Genomic DNA, 16,127 nt, shown 5'->3' with positions numbered 1-16,127 from the left:
AACATCTCTTTGGAGCGGCATGTGGCGGACACATCTCAAAGGCTCCTAACCACCGCTCCCACGGGCTCCACAGAGGCCTGCTGGCTGGAAGCCTCTCTGCAGGACAGTTTAAAATAGCAATGCTACAAAATCTGAGAAAGCGTGGTTTATAATAGAAACCATATCTCAACCTTCACACCAGCAGCAAAACCATCCAAGCCGGCCCAACTGTCATCATTTCACCAGCGTTTTCACTGAAGCCACCCAGGACTTGAACATTATTGGTGACTTTTCTCAGATTGGGAGAATGTCACAAATATATTGTGTTTTCAGGGAGGTGGGAGACTTCTGTTACAACCATGTCCTAGAAAGAAAAAGTAGATTTTTATTAGGCCTCTAATACACGTTGGATCGGTTTCACCTTTTACTTATTTTAATGTGACCAGATTTCAGTGGTGTTGCCCCATTCCCTAGAGACCTGTTGTGATGCCTCAAGGGTGAAAGGGCAGAGCTTGGGTCCCTGACCCGACACCTCATGAGAATTATACTTTCAGTAGTTGAAAGGAGACACAATGTATCAATCAGCAGCCGATGGGCACCAGTCACTGGGAGTGAAGCGCCTGCTGGAGCAGCTGCAGGGCCGCCCTGGCTCCTGCCTGTTGGAAAGCAGCTCTGTAGCTGCTGACCTTGTGCCTGACTCTGCAGTCCCTTGAAGCCCTTTGAACTTTGCAAGAGGAAGGCCCATGTTGCTATGCCCAGGGCCACACAAAGGGACATGAGGCACAGTCCCTGATCTCAGGCAGTTCTCAGAAAAGGACAGTCATCCTTTAACATGGCCCACGGCAGATGCCTGGTGAGCGGCTTCCAGCCGTTCCCGTGCCTGACTGCACATCCTGACCACCTGGGAGACATTAAGAAGAGATTCCTCAACTCCTCCTGACCTGCCGAATGCAAATATCCAAGAGCCAGGCCCAGGCCGAACTCGGGGTGGTCCGTGTGCAGCCAGCACGGGATGCACCAGTGTGGTGGTGAGCACTCTGCTTTCCAGCAGGGAGCGTGTACACCGTGGCCTCCGTGGGAAGAAGGTCAGAGGGCCAGCACCAGGCAGAGCAGGAGGGACCAGACAAGGTCCTGCAGCGGCGCTTCCTCCAGCCACCGTGGGAGGAGTCATTTAGGGATGCAGGGCAGAGCTGGAGGCTGGACGTTGGGCAGCTGTGGGCCACCAGCCTCCTCCGTTATTCTCCCCAGCTTAGCAACCACTCTCCTATACATGCTGGAGAGAAATGGGAAGGAATGGGTGAGAAATACATGTGCTTATGTATTCCAAAAATGCATCACGAAAAACCAAGTAAACGCCCTAGAGTTTACCACAGCCACCCCCCCACCTTTTTTTTTTGAGACGGAGTTTCGCTCTTGTTGCCCAGGCTGGAGTGCAATGGCGCAACCTCGGCTCACCGCAACCTCCGCCTCCTGGGTTCAAGCAATTCTCCTGCCTCAGCCTCCCGAGTAGCTGGGACTACAGGCGTGCGCCACCATGCCCAGCTAATTTTTTGTATTTTTAGTAGAGACGGAGTTTCACCATGTTGACCAGGATGGTCTCGATCTCTTGACCTTGTGATCCACCCGCCTCGGCCTCCCAAAGTGCTGGGATTACAGGCTTGAGCCACCGCGCCCGGCTGCAAATGGTGAACGCGGACCGCTCGGTGCTTCCCACTCTTCCTGTCCTTGCTCTTCCTGTCCTTGCGCCCCTCTCTCTGCTTGCACCTTCATTCCCAGCCCAGCCTCGCATTTCTAAGTGTGCTCCCCAGACGGCTCGGCTCAGCTCAGCCCACAAAGGAGGCTGGTGGCCCACAAAGGAATCCCGCAATGCTGAACACAAATGGATGCGTCCTGGCGTTTGGAACACACTGTATTTAGCAGGTTTCTGATTTGGAGGTAAAGAGCGAATGTCACATTTTCTTTTCATTTTCATGCTAAGATGACAGAGACAAAGGCCTAGTCTAGAAATTATAACTCCTCTCTCATGATTAGTCCCTGGCTTCCCAAATTAATGCAAGCATAGAAGAGGCATTATCATGAGGAGCAGCCGATGGGTGCGGGCGCCCAGATAGAATGTGGGCACCGGCAGAAAAAAGCACAAGCTTATAAGCAACCGCTCAGCTGCTTCTCACCGCGCCTCCTGGGGTGGGTCGATTTATTTCTGGTTCCTTCCTGTTAGACATGATTAGCTGGTTGAGGGGCTCATCAAGATGAAGGGTCCTGGCATTGCCGTCCGCCCCTGTCTGGGGGAGGGTTCTTGGAAGGCACTGGGAAGAGCTGAACACATCACCCTGGGTGAAGATGTTATGTACATTCCTAACACGGTGCTGACTGTACAGTGGCCAACTTGTCCTGGTTTGCCTGGGACAGTCCTGGTTTTAAAATGGAAAGTCTCGCATCCCTGAAGCCCACTCAGCTGCAAACCAGGAGAGTTGGTTGCCCTGTTTGGTTGGCACAACCCCACTAGCCACTGAGAGCAAAACAGCCCAGTTCCTCTCCGCTCCTGGCTTTTCCAGCAGTCTCCCTCTGATGCCAGCTTTCTTTCAATCTTTCCCTCCTAGGTCATTCAAGGGCTCCCCGCTCTTGGAGTTCCCAGGACTCTGTCACTCCAGGAGCCTTAGAGCACCCCCACTCTTTATTTGGACTCCCTTTGTGGACTCCTCATTCTGACTTTTCCTCTCAATCTCTGTACCCTGCCGCTACACACACAAACACACACTCACATATACACAGGCACACACACGTTTACACTCATGCACTCACACTGTCATACACAGGCACATATGCATGCACACATTCACACACGCATGCACACACGTGCTTACACACATGTAGGATGCATGCACAAAGCTATGTCCACACTCACTGCCTCTCACCACAGACCTCCTCCCGTGTCCCCTCTGCTGAAGGCCTCCCTGGGGCCTGAGCCTCCCTTCCGGCTTCGGGCTGGACACCCACTCCTGGTCTAGTTCACTCCTGGTCAGTGCCCAGCAGTTGCAGCCCCCTTCCTCCCTCACTAAAGCTGGGCTCTGGAAGGGGAAGGAGCTGCCCTCCGCCTCTGTGCCCCACACCCCAGAAGCCTAGCCAAGTTCCTGGCACGAATCCAGAGCTCAGTGCATGCCTGTGGGAACTGATACATCGGCCCTGAAATCATGGGCTTCTCCCACAGGCTGGCAGGGACGTTCCACCGTTGCCCGGGCCTCCTCTCACCTGGGGACACCCGCTCCTTCTCTGCCTGCATGCAGTGGATTCCCTCCACACCCGTGGATGAGCGGGAGCCACCCCCCCAGCACACGTTGCAGGAGAGCCGCGTGCTTCCTGCCACCCTGGGAACTGGCTGCCCACCCAGCAGTGGGATCCCACTTAGAGGCGCCCCTCCCCCTGAACACACACACACAAGCCCGCCCTCTACCCTTGTTTCTCACCTTCGGCCAGATCTGGAGGGCTGGGGCTCCTCCCCGGATGTCACTAGGTGGCGCCATGTGGCAGTCCCTGGGCCCCGCGGGGGCTGGATGGGGCCAGCAGCCCAACCCGGAGCTGCAAATCCACAGATGGGGATTCCCACCCTGGAGGCCGAGGGATCTGTGACAGGCCCGTCTTCATAGGTCTGGCCTCCGCTGTATGCCCTCGAAAAGATAATGTGGGGTACGAAGCAAAGGTGCTAAAAGCTCCTGGCAGAGGAAAAGGAAGAAAATCATCGCTGCAGCACTGCGAAATGAAGGCTGTGCAGGGCCGCGATCCAGTCCGACGCTTACACCAGTTACCTGTGCACCTGACCCGCAAGGTGGTTATGATTCTTTCATCAGTGAGAACCATTGTTTTTCTGGGGCAACTTATCATTTTAATAAAAACGAGTGGAATGCCCATGACTAGAAAGATCCTACATTGCCTTCAGGGCTGGGGTTTATCGTTGCTGTGTGTTTATTTGTGGAATCTAGGCTGCACGTTTCAAATCGGGCCATCAGTCTTCATCTCTCTTGCTGCTGTTCTTTGTCGTGGGAAACACACAGACCATGAGGTTCATATTTGGTGAGGTTGTTAATAGCAAAAGTGTTCTACTTCGTGCCTCTGAGCTCACCGCCTCGTAGGCTGTGAGAGGGGGAAGCAGCACATTAAATTAGCCAACGAGGCTGAATTGGGATGTGTTGTGATCATCACCATGGACAGATAAGGAACAAAAAGAGAAAGTTAGAGATGCAGTCAGTGAGCGAAACCTTCCCGTGGAAAAACACGAGCCACAGCTGGAGAAGGAGGGACTAGGGATGCGGGAAACTCAGGAAACGGAGAAACGTGGAAAGCCGCAGTGCGAGGGGGCGATTTACGGGGTGAGAGCAGATGGTTGTGCAATGTGATATGACAGCTAAGCAAGCGCACGCAGGCTCAGCCCTCACGACCCACGCTGCCCGGCCCCGCCACCGGGGGCACCTGTGGACCAGGCCGCTGCCACCTAGTGAGCATCTATTGCGTGTCAAGGATTTAGCACACAGTCATGGCATCCCCACAGACCCTACAAGGAGGCCAGAGCCAGCAGGGAGGCCGCAGCTCAGAGAAGTCAAAGAGCCAGGATCCCAGAGCTGGAAATTTAACGCAATTTAACTGCACCAACCCAGTTCCAGGCTCGTTAGTGCTCTGTGTCCGGCCACACTTCGTGAGTGATGACGTGATGCAGTGACCTCTAGCATTGCAGAGTGGAAGTGGCCCAGGCAGTGGGAGGCAGATGAGCTGGGTTCCAATCCCAGCCGTGCCTTGCACTAGCTGTGTGACTCTGACTGTCACTTAACCTCTCTGAGCCGTAATCCTTTCAACTACAAAATGGTGGAAACGGTATCATCCCCACTGGGATGTTACATGGTTAATTGCACGTTGGTGTCAGCTCTGGTGAACTGCTTGGCTCACTAAACACATGATACTCTTACTAGTCTTGGGAGCCAACCTGTAAATTGCTGGTAGCTTAGCAGTCTTGAGTCTACACATTCATCATGACCAGCCTATTCTACCTTCTGCATTTGAAATATTAAATATTTTTGTAATATTGAAACCTGCTTAGCAAGAGCGCACTGTGCATCCTTGGAGAGGTCGTAGAAGGATGAGTGGCTTCTGCGGTGCATGGCTAGGCTTGTGCTTGCTGGCTGCAGCTTCCGTGGGATTTGCAAAGCTTTCTCTTAGCCCTCTATTTCATAGCAAGTGAGCATGTGTAGTCTTAAGAAAATTTGGTTTCGAAGAAAAGAGGGGCGATGGGAAGCGATGGTTCTGGAACCCAGCCCAAAGGAAGAGTGGGTGAGGAAAATGAAGACCTGCAGAACCTGGACCAGGGGAGCGAAGGTGCCATCTTCCAGTGTGCGCAGTAATGGAGGAGAGGAGGCTGGCCCGGAGCTGCTCCCAAGGGCAGGGCTAGGAGGAAGAACAGCAGGGTGGGCTGCATGGGAGAGGGTGTTGGGATGTGCTGAGGGGGCCCCTCTGGGCTCCAGCTGCTTTGCTAGGAAAGGTAGTGATTAGACAGATGCTGTTTCTCGATGATGCTCTGTCAACTGGATAGCCCGCCATTCAATTCAATGCTGACACCAATACCTGGAGTGAGTGTGGGCCTCACACCTCAAGGGGCTCCATCCCACAAGGCAGCCCCCACTCAGATGCCAGCCACAAGTCCCGGGTCTCCAGGCTACCGGCACCTGTGTTTGATTTGGCTACATTCAACGGGTCACATGACCCTACTTCAGGTTTGATCATTCACTAGGACAAATCACAGAACTCAAGAAAGCACGGTGTGTTTAAGATGACTGTTTTATTGTGTTGGATGCCCCTTGGGAATCACCATATAGAGAGGCACGTGGGAAAGGAAGCATGGGAGGGGAGGTGTGCAGAGCTTCCGGGAGGGGCTCTAGAACCTCATTCCCCGTGGGCTTCACGTGGGGTTTCTTTGTGCAGATGTGAATGAGGAAATCACAGGTCAGGTGATTGGACTCAATCTCTAACCCCTCTCCCCTCCTGTGGTCTGATTCCTCTGGTGGCCAGCCCCCACCCTGAAGCTGTCTAGGCCCCAACCCCAGGACCCATCTCAGTAGCATTAACTCAGGTGTGGGAGAAAGTAACTCCTTATGAATGAAAAGCAAGAGACGTTCCTATCGCTCGGGAAATTGTACTGGTTTTAGGAGCACTGGGTTACAAACCTGAGACAAAGACCAGATACATTTTTGATGACATGGCAGGTACACTTTAACATCCCTGCTGCCACTAACTTACTATATTTAGTGGCTCTAAAACTGATTTTGGGATACAATTCAACCCCATGTAGGAAAACACCTTGCTAACCAGAGTGCTTAGCCATTGAATAGGCTGCTGTCCAGGGTCTGAGCTGCCTGGAGCAGAGGCTGGGTGGCTCAGTCAGAGTGCAGGGGAGGAAAGACCCCCGTGGAGTGGTAGCGTGGAGCAGATGCCCACTCAGTGCCACGGTCGGGACGTCAGGACGCAGTGTCATGTGACTGCCTTGCTTGGTTTCAGAATCGAGAGATGCTTCCATTTTGGATGAATAGCACCAGCAAGCGGGAAGGCTGGCAGCGCGGATGGCATGGCTATGACAATGAACTCATGGACATGCGGGGCATCTTCCTGGCCTTCGGACCTGGTAGGTGAGGAACCGACCCAATGCTCTCAGGCCCCGTTCCCAAGGAGGTGTCTGTAAGGGGGGCCTCGGGTGCCGGGAGAGGCTGCAGGGATTTCCTTCCAGACCCTCTTTATGAGCCAAGCAGAGCAAACCCAGCCGGTCTCCATGAAACAGCTTTTGCTGGCTTCCTTTCAAATGCTTCTTGGGTTTGGCAAATGTGGCCAAATACTTTTCCTTGTAAATTTTAAATCCTGAGTGCAGGGAAGAAAATGTATTCCACATGTTTGTGATTCATTTTTTACCTAATTCATCAAAATGTTATTTCACAGCTATCAGGCGTCCAGGAAAGCTTATGGGACACCAGGTTGCTGACAACTGTGAGTCTCACAGTTGATGCGATCGCTTCTTGGGGTCTGGCTCTTCCACGGGCCTTCCCATCTAGAGCACCCACCTCAGGGAGACTCAGTTAGTTTAGGGTCCAACCAGAAGCTCAAGGGCAGGTATGGAAGTGACCTTGAGCCTGACTTTAAGAATGAATGAGCCAGAATGACAAGGGATGCCTTGGATGAGAGCAAATTTGCTGTGTCTTCCTTGACCAGATTAATTCCTAGGGCTGGGGGAGCGGGGCAGACGGGGAGGGCGTATCTGCCATTTGATTTAACAGATGGATCCCTGTCAAGTCATACTTTGGAAAACTTTGCCAAACACTCTGAAGATCTTACTACTACCTGAACACCCTCTTCTCCCAAAAACAGAAATTAAAAAGGGAAGAAAAGCTTTCAACAGCCCTCAACCCTCAGCTGACTGGTTCATGAGCTCTCCTTTCTTAACACTGTCCCTCCTCCTGTACTAAATAGGAGCAGCGTATACCCTGATACCTGTATTCTGAATGCCTTTTTCTAGATGTAGATCAAAACGTTTCAGCCTATAAAAGTCCATGTTTTCATTCCAGTGTGATGGCTCACACCTGTAATCACATCAGTTTGGGAGGCTGGGGCCGGCAGATCGCGAGGTCAGGGGTTCCAGACCAGCCTGACCAACATGGTGAAACCCCATCTCTACTTAACAAAAATTAGCCGGGCGTGGTGGCGCACACCTGTAATCCCAGCTACTTGGGAGGCTGAGGCAGGAGAATTGCTTGAACCCGGGAGGCAAAGATTACGGTGAGCAGAGGGCATGCCATTGCACTCCAGCCTGGGCAACAGAGTGAGACTCCATTTAAAAAAAAAAAAAAGTTCGCGCTTTCCTTTCATGTTATAGGTTAGATATCACATCTCCAAGCTCTGCTCATCTCTTCAATGTAGTGAGATCAAGGACGTACATGAGCATCCCTCCTCCAGCCTCCCACGGTGACTCTACTTTTCACAAAATCCCGGTTAAGAACGATAAGATGTCAGTTTCTGCCACCTCCATGGGTGCCTGAACTTAGAAAGACATTAGTACAAATCCCTTTCCATATGTGATCCAGGTTCCTAAGTCCTCAAGGGAGCATTAGAAGCAGTAGGAGCAAATTCACGGAGCACCAATGGTGTTCATGATGTGGGCCTAGGAGAGGGTTCTGAAGATGCCCGAGCATGTTGTCTTTCACCAGTAATAGTTATGAGGAGCTTCCTGTCAGCTGAGCCCCAGGTCAGATACGCAGAGCCCAAAAGCTAAAGGAATTAAGAACGGAGCACGCTGAGGGTCACTGCTGGGCTACACTGGATACATTCCAGGGCCGTGGTGTTTCTCTGGGAGAACATTAGTCAGCAAGGCTTTCATTCAAAAGCATCACACTCTCCATTCCCAGAGGAGGGAAATAAGATCATGAATGCAAACCAGTTGTCTGCTGAAGGACTATATACAAATGAGAGTCTCAGGAGTATTTTAAAGCAGAACCAAACCCAAAACCCCAAATTTTAAACAAGGTACCCAAAGCTCATTAGCTTAAAGTTAAAATTCAGTGGAGAGAGTCTGTCCATTAACAGAGGCTTCCATCATTGACTGAAAGCTCCCGGTCTTTTATAGACAGATAGATGATCCCTGATGAAAATGGACTGGGCTAATTGCAAAATGTTTTCAGGCAGATACAGCGTGGGGAGAGCCTCCCGCAAACCATCACGTTCTGGCTCCAATACTCATGAAAGATTAAACAGCTTTGCACACTGGCTGTTTACTGAGAAGAAAATTTAAGAGCAAGGCCTTTAACAGCTATGTAGCTGCACTTTGAGATAAAGGTGCATCCCTCCTGATTAACTGCATGTGCTTCTTGCTTAGGGAGAAAGTGGGCATCACTGCGGCAGCCCAGATGCAGCCTTAGCAGTCAGTGAGCCTGGTCCAGCAAAGAGAAGGGGAAGTAATTCTGCAGGAGAGCCTCTCTCTGCTTAATCCCAGTTTCTAATTTGAATAGTCTAATCTTGTCCTGGAGAACTCCACATTCAAGATAAGACAGCAGGAGTGAGTCAGGGAGCCTGCGAGCTAGCAAGCATCACTGGGAAAGCAGCCCCAGGTGGCCAGGCACGGGTAAGTCTGCAGAATCTCCTCTCTGTAAGAGACCCATTTTTAATATCCAAAGAAATGTAAATGCACGAGGATAACTTGGATTCCCAGTCCGTGTCTGAAACGCCATTTTGAGGTAGTAGAGCCTGTCTGGGTCCTCAGTTGGATCAGGCATTGCTTTGCTATTCAGGAATTCTCTAGAAACTTTCATTCCAGCCTGGATCATTTCTGCATTGAGCCCAAAGCACCATCCCTGCAGAACAGGAGGTCATGAACTACATGGGATGGGAAAGAAATCCCAGTTCTCCTTTCTGCTTAAATGCAGAGAATTTGATTTCATATTTTCAATGTAAAAAGATAATATTTTCTAATACTTTTGTCAGAAGAATTTGATCTCAGTTTTTCCTGTGAAGTGTGAAAAAAGAGGATTTTTGTTTTGTTTTGTTTTTTATAGACAGGGTCTCACTGTGTCACCGAGGCTGGGGTGCAGTGGCGTGATGGCTTACTTGTAGCCTCCATCTCCTGGGTTCAAGAGATTCTCCTGCCCCAGCCTCCTGAGTAGCTGGGACTGCAGACACATACCACTAGCTGCTTTTTTAGTTTTGTAGAGTTGAGGTCTTGCTGTATTTCCCAGGCTGGTCTCGCACTCCTCAGCCTCCAGCCATCCTCCCGCCTCAGCCTCCCAAAGTGCTGGGATTCCAGGTGTGAGCCCTACTGCCCATCCAGAAGTGGACATCTGAAAGGCTGGGAGACACCTGGGCTTACTGTCGTCCACTGCCTCGTGTGCCCTCCCACCCACACATAGCAAGGCATGGCCCCATGTGGTGGCAGTAGGGTTAGTACATCCAGGCCACATGAAAAGGAGACAGAAGAGTTGCTTCCATATCGTTGGAACAACCATTCCACTGACGTCTTCCGCTTCAGCTGATTCCTCAGAAAGGGAAGCGTAACCACCATCCTCATCTGACTGATTTGCCTCGATACGGAGAGGGCTGGCGTACTGGGCAGCCCTTACTTCTTCCTCTCTGGTCTTGTTTCCTCTCTGGGCAGGTTATATATATATATATATATAAACACAGACATATATTTTATGTGTGTGTATGTATATATACACATATATAAACACAGACATATATATTTTATGTGTGTGTGTGTGTATATATATAAACAGACATATTTTATGTGTGTATGTATATATATATAAACACAGACATATATATCTTATGTGTATATGTATATATATACATATATAAACACATATATATTTTATGTGTGTATATGTATATGTATATATATATATAAACAGACATATTTTATGTGTATGTATATATATATAAACACAGACATATATTTTATGTGTGTGTATGTATATATATACATATATAAACAGACATATATATTTTATGCGTGTGTGTATATATATATATTACGTATATATATGTATATACTTTTTTTTTTTTGAGACGGAGTCTTGCTCTGTCACCCAGGCTGGAGTGCAACAGCTCGATCTCGGCTCACTGCAACCTCTGCCTCCCAGGTTCAAGTGATTCTCCTGCCTCAGCCTCCTGAGTAGCTGAGATTACAGGCACCTGCCGCCATGCTGGCTAATTTTTGTATTTTTTTGTGGAGACAGGGTTCCATCATGCTGGCCAGGGTGGTCTTGAACTACCACGTTCAGGTGATTTGCCCACCTCAGCCTTCCAAAGTGCTGGGATTACAGGCGTGAGCCACCGCACCCGGCCAGGTTTTACATTTTTGAAAACTAATTTTTACTCTGAAAAGAAGCTGACCCTTATCCTCCATGCCCCTGAAGAAAAGTGAAACCTTCAAATAATTTACAAAGTGAATATATTCAAACCATGGTTTGCCCTTGTCATACATATTAATAAATACGAACAGTGACCATTTACTGAGTGTACAAAACGTGCCAGGAACGATGACTTTCCAGGCCTGTTTCCTGAGGTCACAGCTAGCGCATGCAGGGGAGCAGGCTGGTGCTGGAGCCCACACACCTCTTTATAGTGCATTCAACTTTAATTCTCCAAAGGGAGCAAAGCCTGTCACGTGGGCAGTTGCCCTGGATCTAACATACTGTGTGGCAGAGGTATCTGTATTTAACTTTTTTCCAATTTGTAATTCTAGGATGAATAGAGGAGAATTTGGTGTGGCTGCCTCTGGAATATATTGCTGTGTGTTGCTGTTTGTTCGCTTTTTAACTATTTATGATTTAGCAAAGCAAATTATAAAGACTATTTTCTAATATCTTAGAGAACTTGGCTTTGCAGCCCCCTGAACAACTCATTTCCTTTAAAACTTGCAGGAGAACTAAAACACATAGGCAAAGGCCTTTATCAGTGGCTAAAATCTCCCTCAATTCAACCTTAATGGAGCACTGGGTATTTTGTTGGAAGCTCTGGTTTGGGGCCTAGAAGAGAAGTTGTGTATGTATATTACTAAGATCTTGCAGTCACTCTTTAAAGGATAAGTGCTTTGAATTCCGCCTCTCGTTTGCCCCTGTAGAGAAGGAGGCAGTGCACTTGACTGAAATCCCTCCACAGGCTTGTGGTGTCACCCTTGGCGCCCCTTGCTCACCGCGCTGTGGCCACCCTCCCTGTGGGCTCCTGGATGACTCTGGAGCTTGGGGGCTGCTCTGGGCAGAGGCACGGCGGTCTTCTCCATTAGATCTCTCAGAGCCTTCACATGGATCCCTGATTCAGCTCCCAGACTATTTTCCACATGGCTAATTTATTTTATCTATTGATGAAATGCTCCCAAGGAGAGTTCCGCTGATCTTCAACAGGTATTTAGGAAACCGTCGCCAGGGCTGCTGAGCTAGCCAGCACCGAGAAAAGGGCACAGTTTCACATTCCATCAAGACCTGTGACCTCGATGGGGCAGCAAAGTGAGAAACATTCTTGAGCCGTCTTTCAGCCTCTGCAGTAGACGCTGGTACTCTGGCCATCAGCGCGGGCTAGACAGACGTTCTGGAAGATGAGCACGGCATTTCATTTGGTTAAGGGCAAGACAGTCACTCTGTGACCATACAGGCTCTACAGTGCTCTGTAGACACTGAGCGGCAGCATATGGCCCTTCAGTGTCTCCCCAGTACCCCAAAGGAAGTGCTGTTGTCACAAAGAGAGCACAGTTATGCACAAAGAAAGACTGCTGATTTTCTTTTATTTGAGACAGGATCTCACTCTCTTGCCCAGGCTGGAGGATAGCAGCACCATCTTGGCTCACTGCAGCCTTGAACTCCTGGCCCTAAGTGATCTTCTTGCCTCAGCCTTCTGAGTAGCTGGGACTACACGTGCGCACCACCATGCCTGGTTTAAAACAGTTTTTTTTTAGAGAGTCTTTCTCTGTCATCCACGCTGCTCTCAAACTCCTGGGCTCAGGCAATCCTCCCTCCTCGGCCTCCCAGCTTGTTGAGACTACAGGTGTGAGCCCTGAAGCCTGGCTCTGCTGCTTGTCTTTTAAAGAAATTCATCTCCATGAGCCACAGAAAGCTATTTTCCCTTCTAACCCACCGCCTTCTGGATACTCATCCACGTTCACACTCACCAGGCCCATACCCCACTGCTGGAGCCGATTCCCTCATCTCCAGGTCACCTGCAGCCTGAATGTCATTCCTCCTTATTGCGCTCAGCCCACCTCTGCCCTGGAGCCGCCACGACAGCTTGTTTCCCTTTCTTTTTCAGATTTCAAGTCCAACTTCAGAGCTGCTCCCATCAGATCGGTGGACGTCTACAACGTCATGTGCAACGTGATGGGCATCGCTCCGCTGCCGAACAACGGGTCCTGGTCCCGGGTGATGTGCATGCTGAAGGGAAGCGCAGGCGCCACCCTGCCCACCCAGCCGAGCCACTGCGCCCTGGCCCTGATTCTTCTCTTCTTGCTTGCATAACTGATTGTATTGCTTGTCCCCGCCCCCCACCCACAAAAAAAACACCATCTGCAAAGCAGGCCTCCAAAGCAGAATGATTTTCATTTCGTGTGTGAATAATAGCTTCATTAACACAATCAAGGCCATGCAAACTGTAAATATATTACTCTTGGATAATTCTATACATAAAAGTTCCTACTTGTTAAAAAAGATACAAACTTTGTTTTTCCAGAAGGTAGGAAAAGCCCAGCTTTCCATTTCTTCCGTTATATGTCATTTTCTCCTTTCTTTTCACGTTACTCAGGACGAACTCTCTGAGCAGGGGTCTGCTCCTCAGCAACCAAACTTGGAGCGGATATTGCAGACAGAGGTGGCTTTGGGACCCTCTCAGTCCCATCTTGCACAAAGCAGCTCCTCAGACCAGGCCCTTGTGTGTGCCCTGTCCACACCCAGGGGCCACCCTCAGGGTCTGTGGCCACGATCCTGTAATGTTCCTTCCATCCCAGCTAAAAGGAGGTCCACACAAAAGCGAAAGCTACTGTCTATTTCTGACCCAGCTCGTGGAATTTTTTCATCTTATACTGAGTCCCAGAAAGGACATAACTTAGCATGGATTACCAATCAATCCAAAAATCAGTACATCACTAAGGATTGGAGAACTCATAGAACAAGGTGAAATACAAGGGTCCCCTCCCAAAGTCTGAGTGCACGAGAATTTCTCCCTTCCCTTGAGGAGCAGTAAAGCTTCTGATGGACACGGGCTTCTGTGAGACTGATCACACACGGTATATCATGGCATGAAGCCTGGCACATAGCTGGCCCTGCATGATGGACTGATGGATGGCCTGCCTGCCTGCCTGCCTGCCCATCCACCTGGGCAAAGGCTTCCTCAGACACTGCCGCTCTGTGGCTCCCAATACAAGGTGTAGACAAGAGTAATCCCTGACATGTCATTATGGGCTGGGACAGGGATGGCTCGCTGATGAGAATGTGGAGGCATCAGCAAGGATCTCAGCTGGCTGCTGAAGGGTGATGCACTATAGCTCAGTCCTGGGCACACGGCTTGCTCAACAACAGCAAAGTGGTACTGGGTGGAGAATGAGCAGAATCCAACATAATGGAGTAGAATCCCAGTCACCGACCAACTAACGGGTCGTGTGATTAGGAAACAGTTTGGCCAAAATGCCACCTCCGGGACCTAAGTTCTTTTGATGCCCTTAAGAAGAGCCATGGAGCCTGAGTTGAAATATTTTTAGCTTAGTCATCTGTGTTTGCTATAGAACTTGTAACACAAGAGATAACTGCCTTTTTACATGATCAGTCACTTATATCTATATACATACATGCGTATATATATATATATATATATATACATGCATACACTATTATTGCATTAAAAATGAATTTTGGCTGGGCATGGTGGCTCACACCTGTAATCCCAACACTGGGAGGCCAAGGAAGGATGATCCCTTGAGGTCAGGAGTTCCAGACTACCTTGGGCAACACAGGGAAACCCCCATCTCTACAAAACATAAAAGATTTTTAAAAAATTAACCAGGCATGGTGGCACATGCTTGTGGTCTCAACTACTTGGGAGGTGGAAGCAGGAGGATCACTTGAGTCCAGGAGGTCAAGGCTGCAGTGAGCTGTGACTGCACCACAGCACTCCAGCCTGGGCAACAGAGCAAGACCCCAGCCCCCTACAAAAAAAAGTTTGCACTAAATGAGATACATCTGCAAGTGAGACTTTTTGTCAAGAGAAGGCAATATGTTAGATCTCCTCAGGACGATAGAAGCCTTATATGGTGTGTTACCTTGAAAACTGAATATCAACATTCACCCTGATTCAGGAAGGCTGGGGTGTGTCTTCATGCCATGAATCATGAGAGCAAAGGATCACTGCTTAAAAATACTGAATTTGCCTCCACAAAAGATTTCTAAGGATTTATGTAATGTGCTTTAAAAGTGCCAGCAAACCATTGGATCAATTGGGAAGAAGGCAACTCCTCAGCTTTTGTTATCCGGCTGAAAACAAATGAGTACTTTCAAAACATTGGCAGTAGTTGTTGAAAAAGACATCTATTGTTCAAAGTTTCTTTCTCCTTAAAGGACGGTGTTCCAATGAATTCAGGGGAACCCACTTTCCTCCACTGTGAAGGAAGAATCCCTAAGAGATATTCAGATGATTAAATTAATAGTGGATCATCAAATTCAAGAGAGGCATAAACTTAGACACAGTCTTATGTTTTTGTCTTTCCTGAACTCTTCTGCCATTTTCCTGCTTCACTCATCCTGAAAATCTGCAAGTTACATAAGAAAACTTTAGGTATTTGTCTGACAAAGTGTAATTACTCAACTGAATAAATGAATGAGAATAAGATACAAAAAAAAATCATGAGTCCTGGTAAACAATAAAGAAAATTCAGACATTGAGGGGGAAGAAAAAGATTTTTGCTTAAAATAATGTGGACATTTTTGATGGCTTCATTATGTGGTGAAAATTTGTTCCCTTTCATTTTTGTTTTAAAATTACATTGTTCTCCTTAGAAAAAATCCACTTTCTCTAAATGTGTTTTTTTCCATAGGAGTAAAATCTGCTAGGAATATGTATAGATACCTTTTTCCTGGATTGCATTTTGAATTCACTGCTGATTCCCTGACAAAGATAATTGGGTTGACCTACTGAGGACAAATGAAAAAAATGAGGCCCAGATTAAAGATGAGGCTTTAATTCAATTTTAATAATTGTCATTCTGACTGGTATGAGATGATATCTCATTGTGGGTTTAATCTGCATTTCTCTAATGATCAATGATGATGAACTTTTTTTCATATGTTTGTTGGCTGTATAAGTGTCTTCTTTTGAGAAGTGTCTGTTCATATCCTTTGCCCACTTTTTGATGGGATGGGGTTGTTTTTTTCTTGTAAATTTGTTTAAGTTCCTTGTAGATTTTGACATTAGACCTTTGTCAGATAGGTAGATTGCAGAAATTTTCTCCCATTCTGATACTATTCTGATAATAGTTTCTTTTGCTCTGCAGAAGCTCTTTAGTTTAATTAGATCCCATCTGTCAATTTTGGCTTGTCATTGCTTTTGGTGTTTTAGTCATGAAGTCTTTGCCCATGCCTATGTCCTGAATAGTATTG

The 16,127-nt window shown here is 48.4% G+C and overlaps 1 protein-coding gene across 6 annotated transcripts in view; it reads left to right on the top strand.

Annotated features, from left to right (window-relative positions):
* The window catches only part of ENPP6 (ectonucleotide pyrophosphatase/phosphodiesterase 6), a 235,352-nt gene extending 219,636 nt beyond the window's left edge, over positions 1 to 15,716 (top strand). For 4 of the 6 annotated variants that reach the window (XM_032298753.1, XM_032298752.1, XM_032298751.1 and 1 more), the window contains 2 exons: positions 6,517 to 6,640; positions 12,796 to 13,032. In XM_032298753.1, coding sequence (XP_032154644.1) covers positions 6,517 to 6,640; positions 12,796 to 13,001 — 330 coding nt within the window. In that variant the 3' untranslated portion in view covers positions 13,002 to 13,032. Of the gene's footprint in view, positions 1 to 6,516; positions 6,641 to 12,795 lie in introns of all 6 variants that reach the window. The other 2 variants (XM_032298747.1, XM_032298749.1) reach the window with 2 other exon arrangements.
* Positions 15,717 to 16,127: the final 411 nt, after the last annotated feature.

This window comes from Sapajus apella, unplaced genomic scaffold (genome assembly GCF_009761245.1).
Source record: "Sapajus apella isolate SASKATOON/1434 unplaced genomic scaffold, GSC_monkey_1.0 scaffold39, whole genome shotgun sequence".
NCBI classification, from domain to species: domain Eukaryota; kingdom Metazoa; phylum Chordata; class Mammalia; order Primates; family Cebidae; genus Sapajus; species Sapajus apella.
The sequence above is the reverse complement of the archived record's forward strand: the minus strand, read 5'-3'. Positions and strand labels throughout refer to the sequence as shown.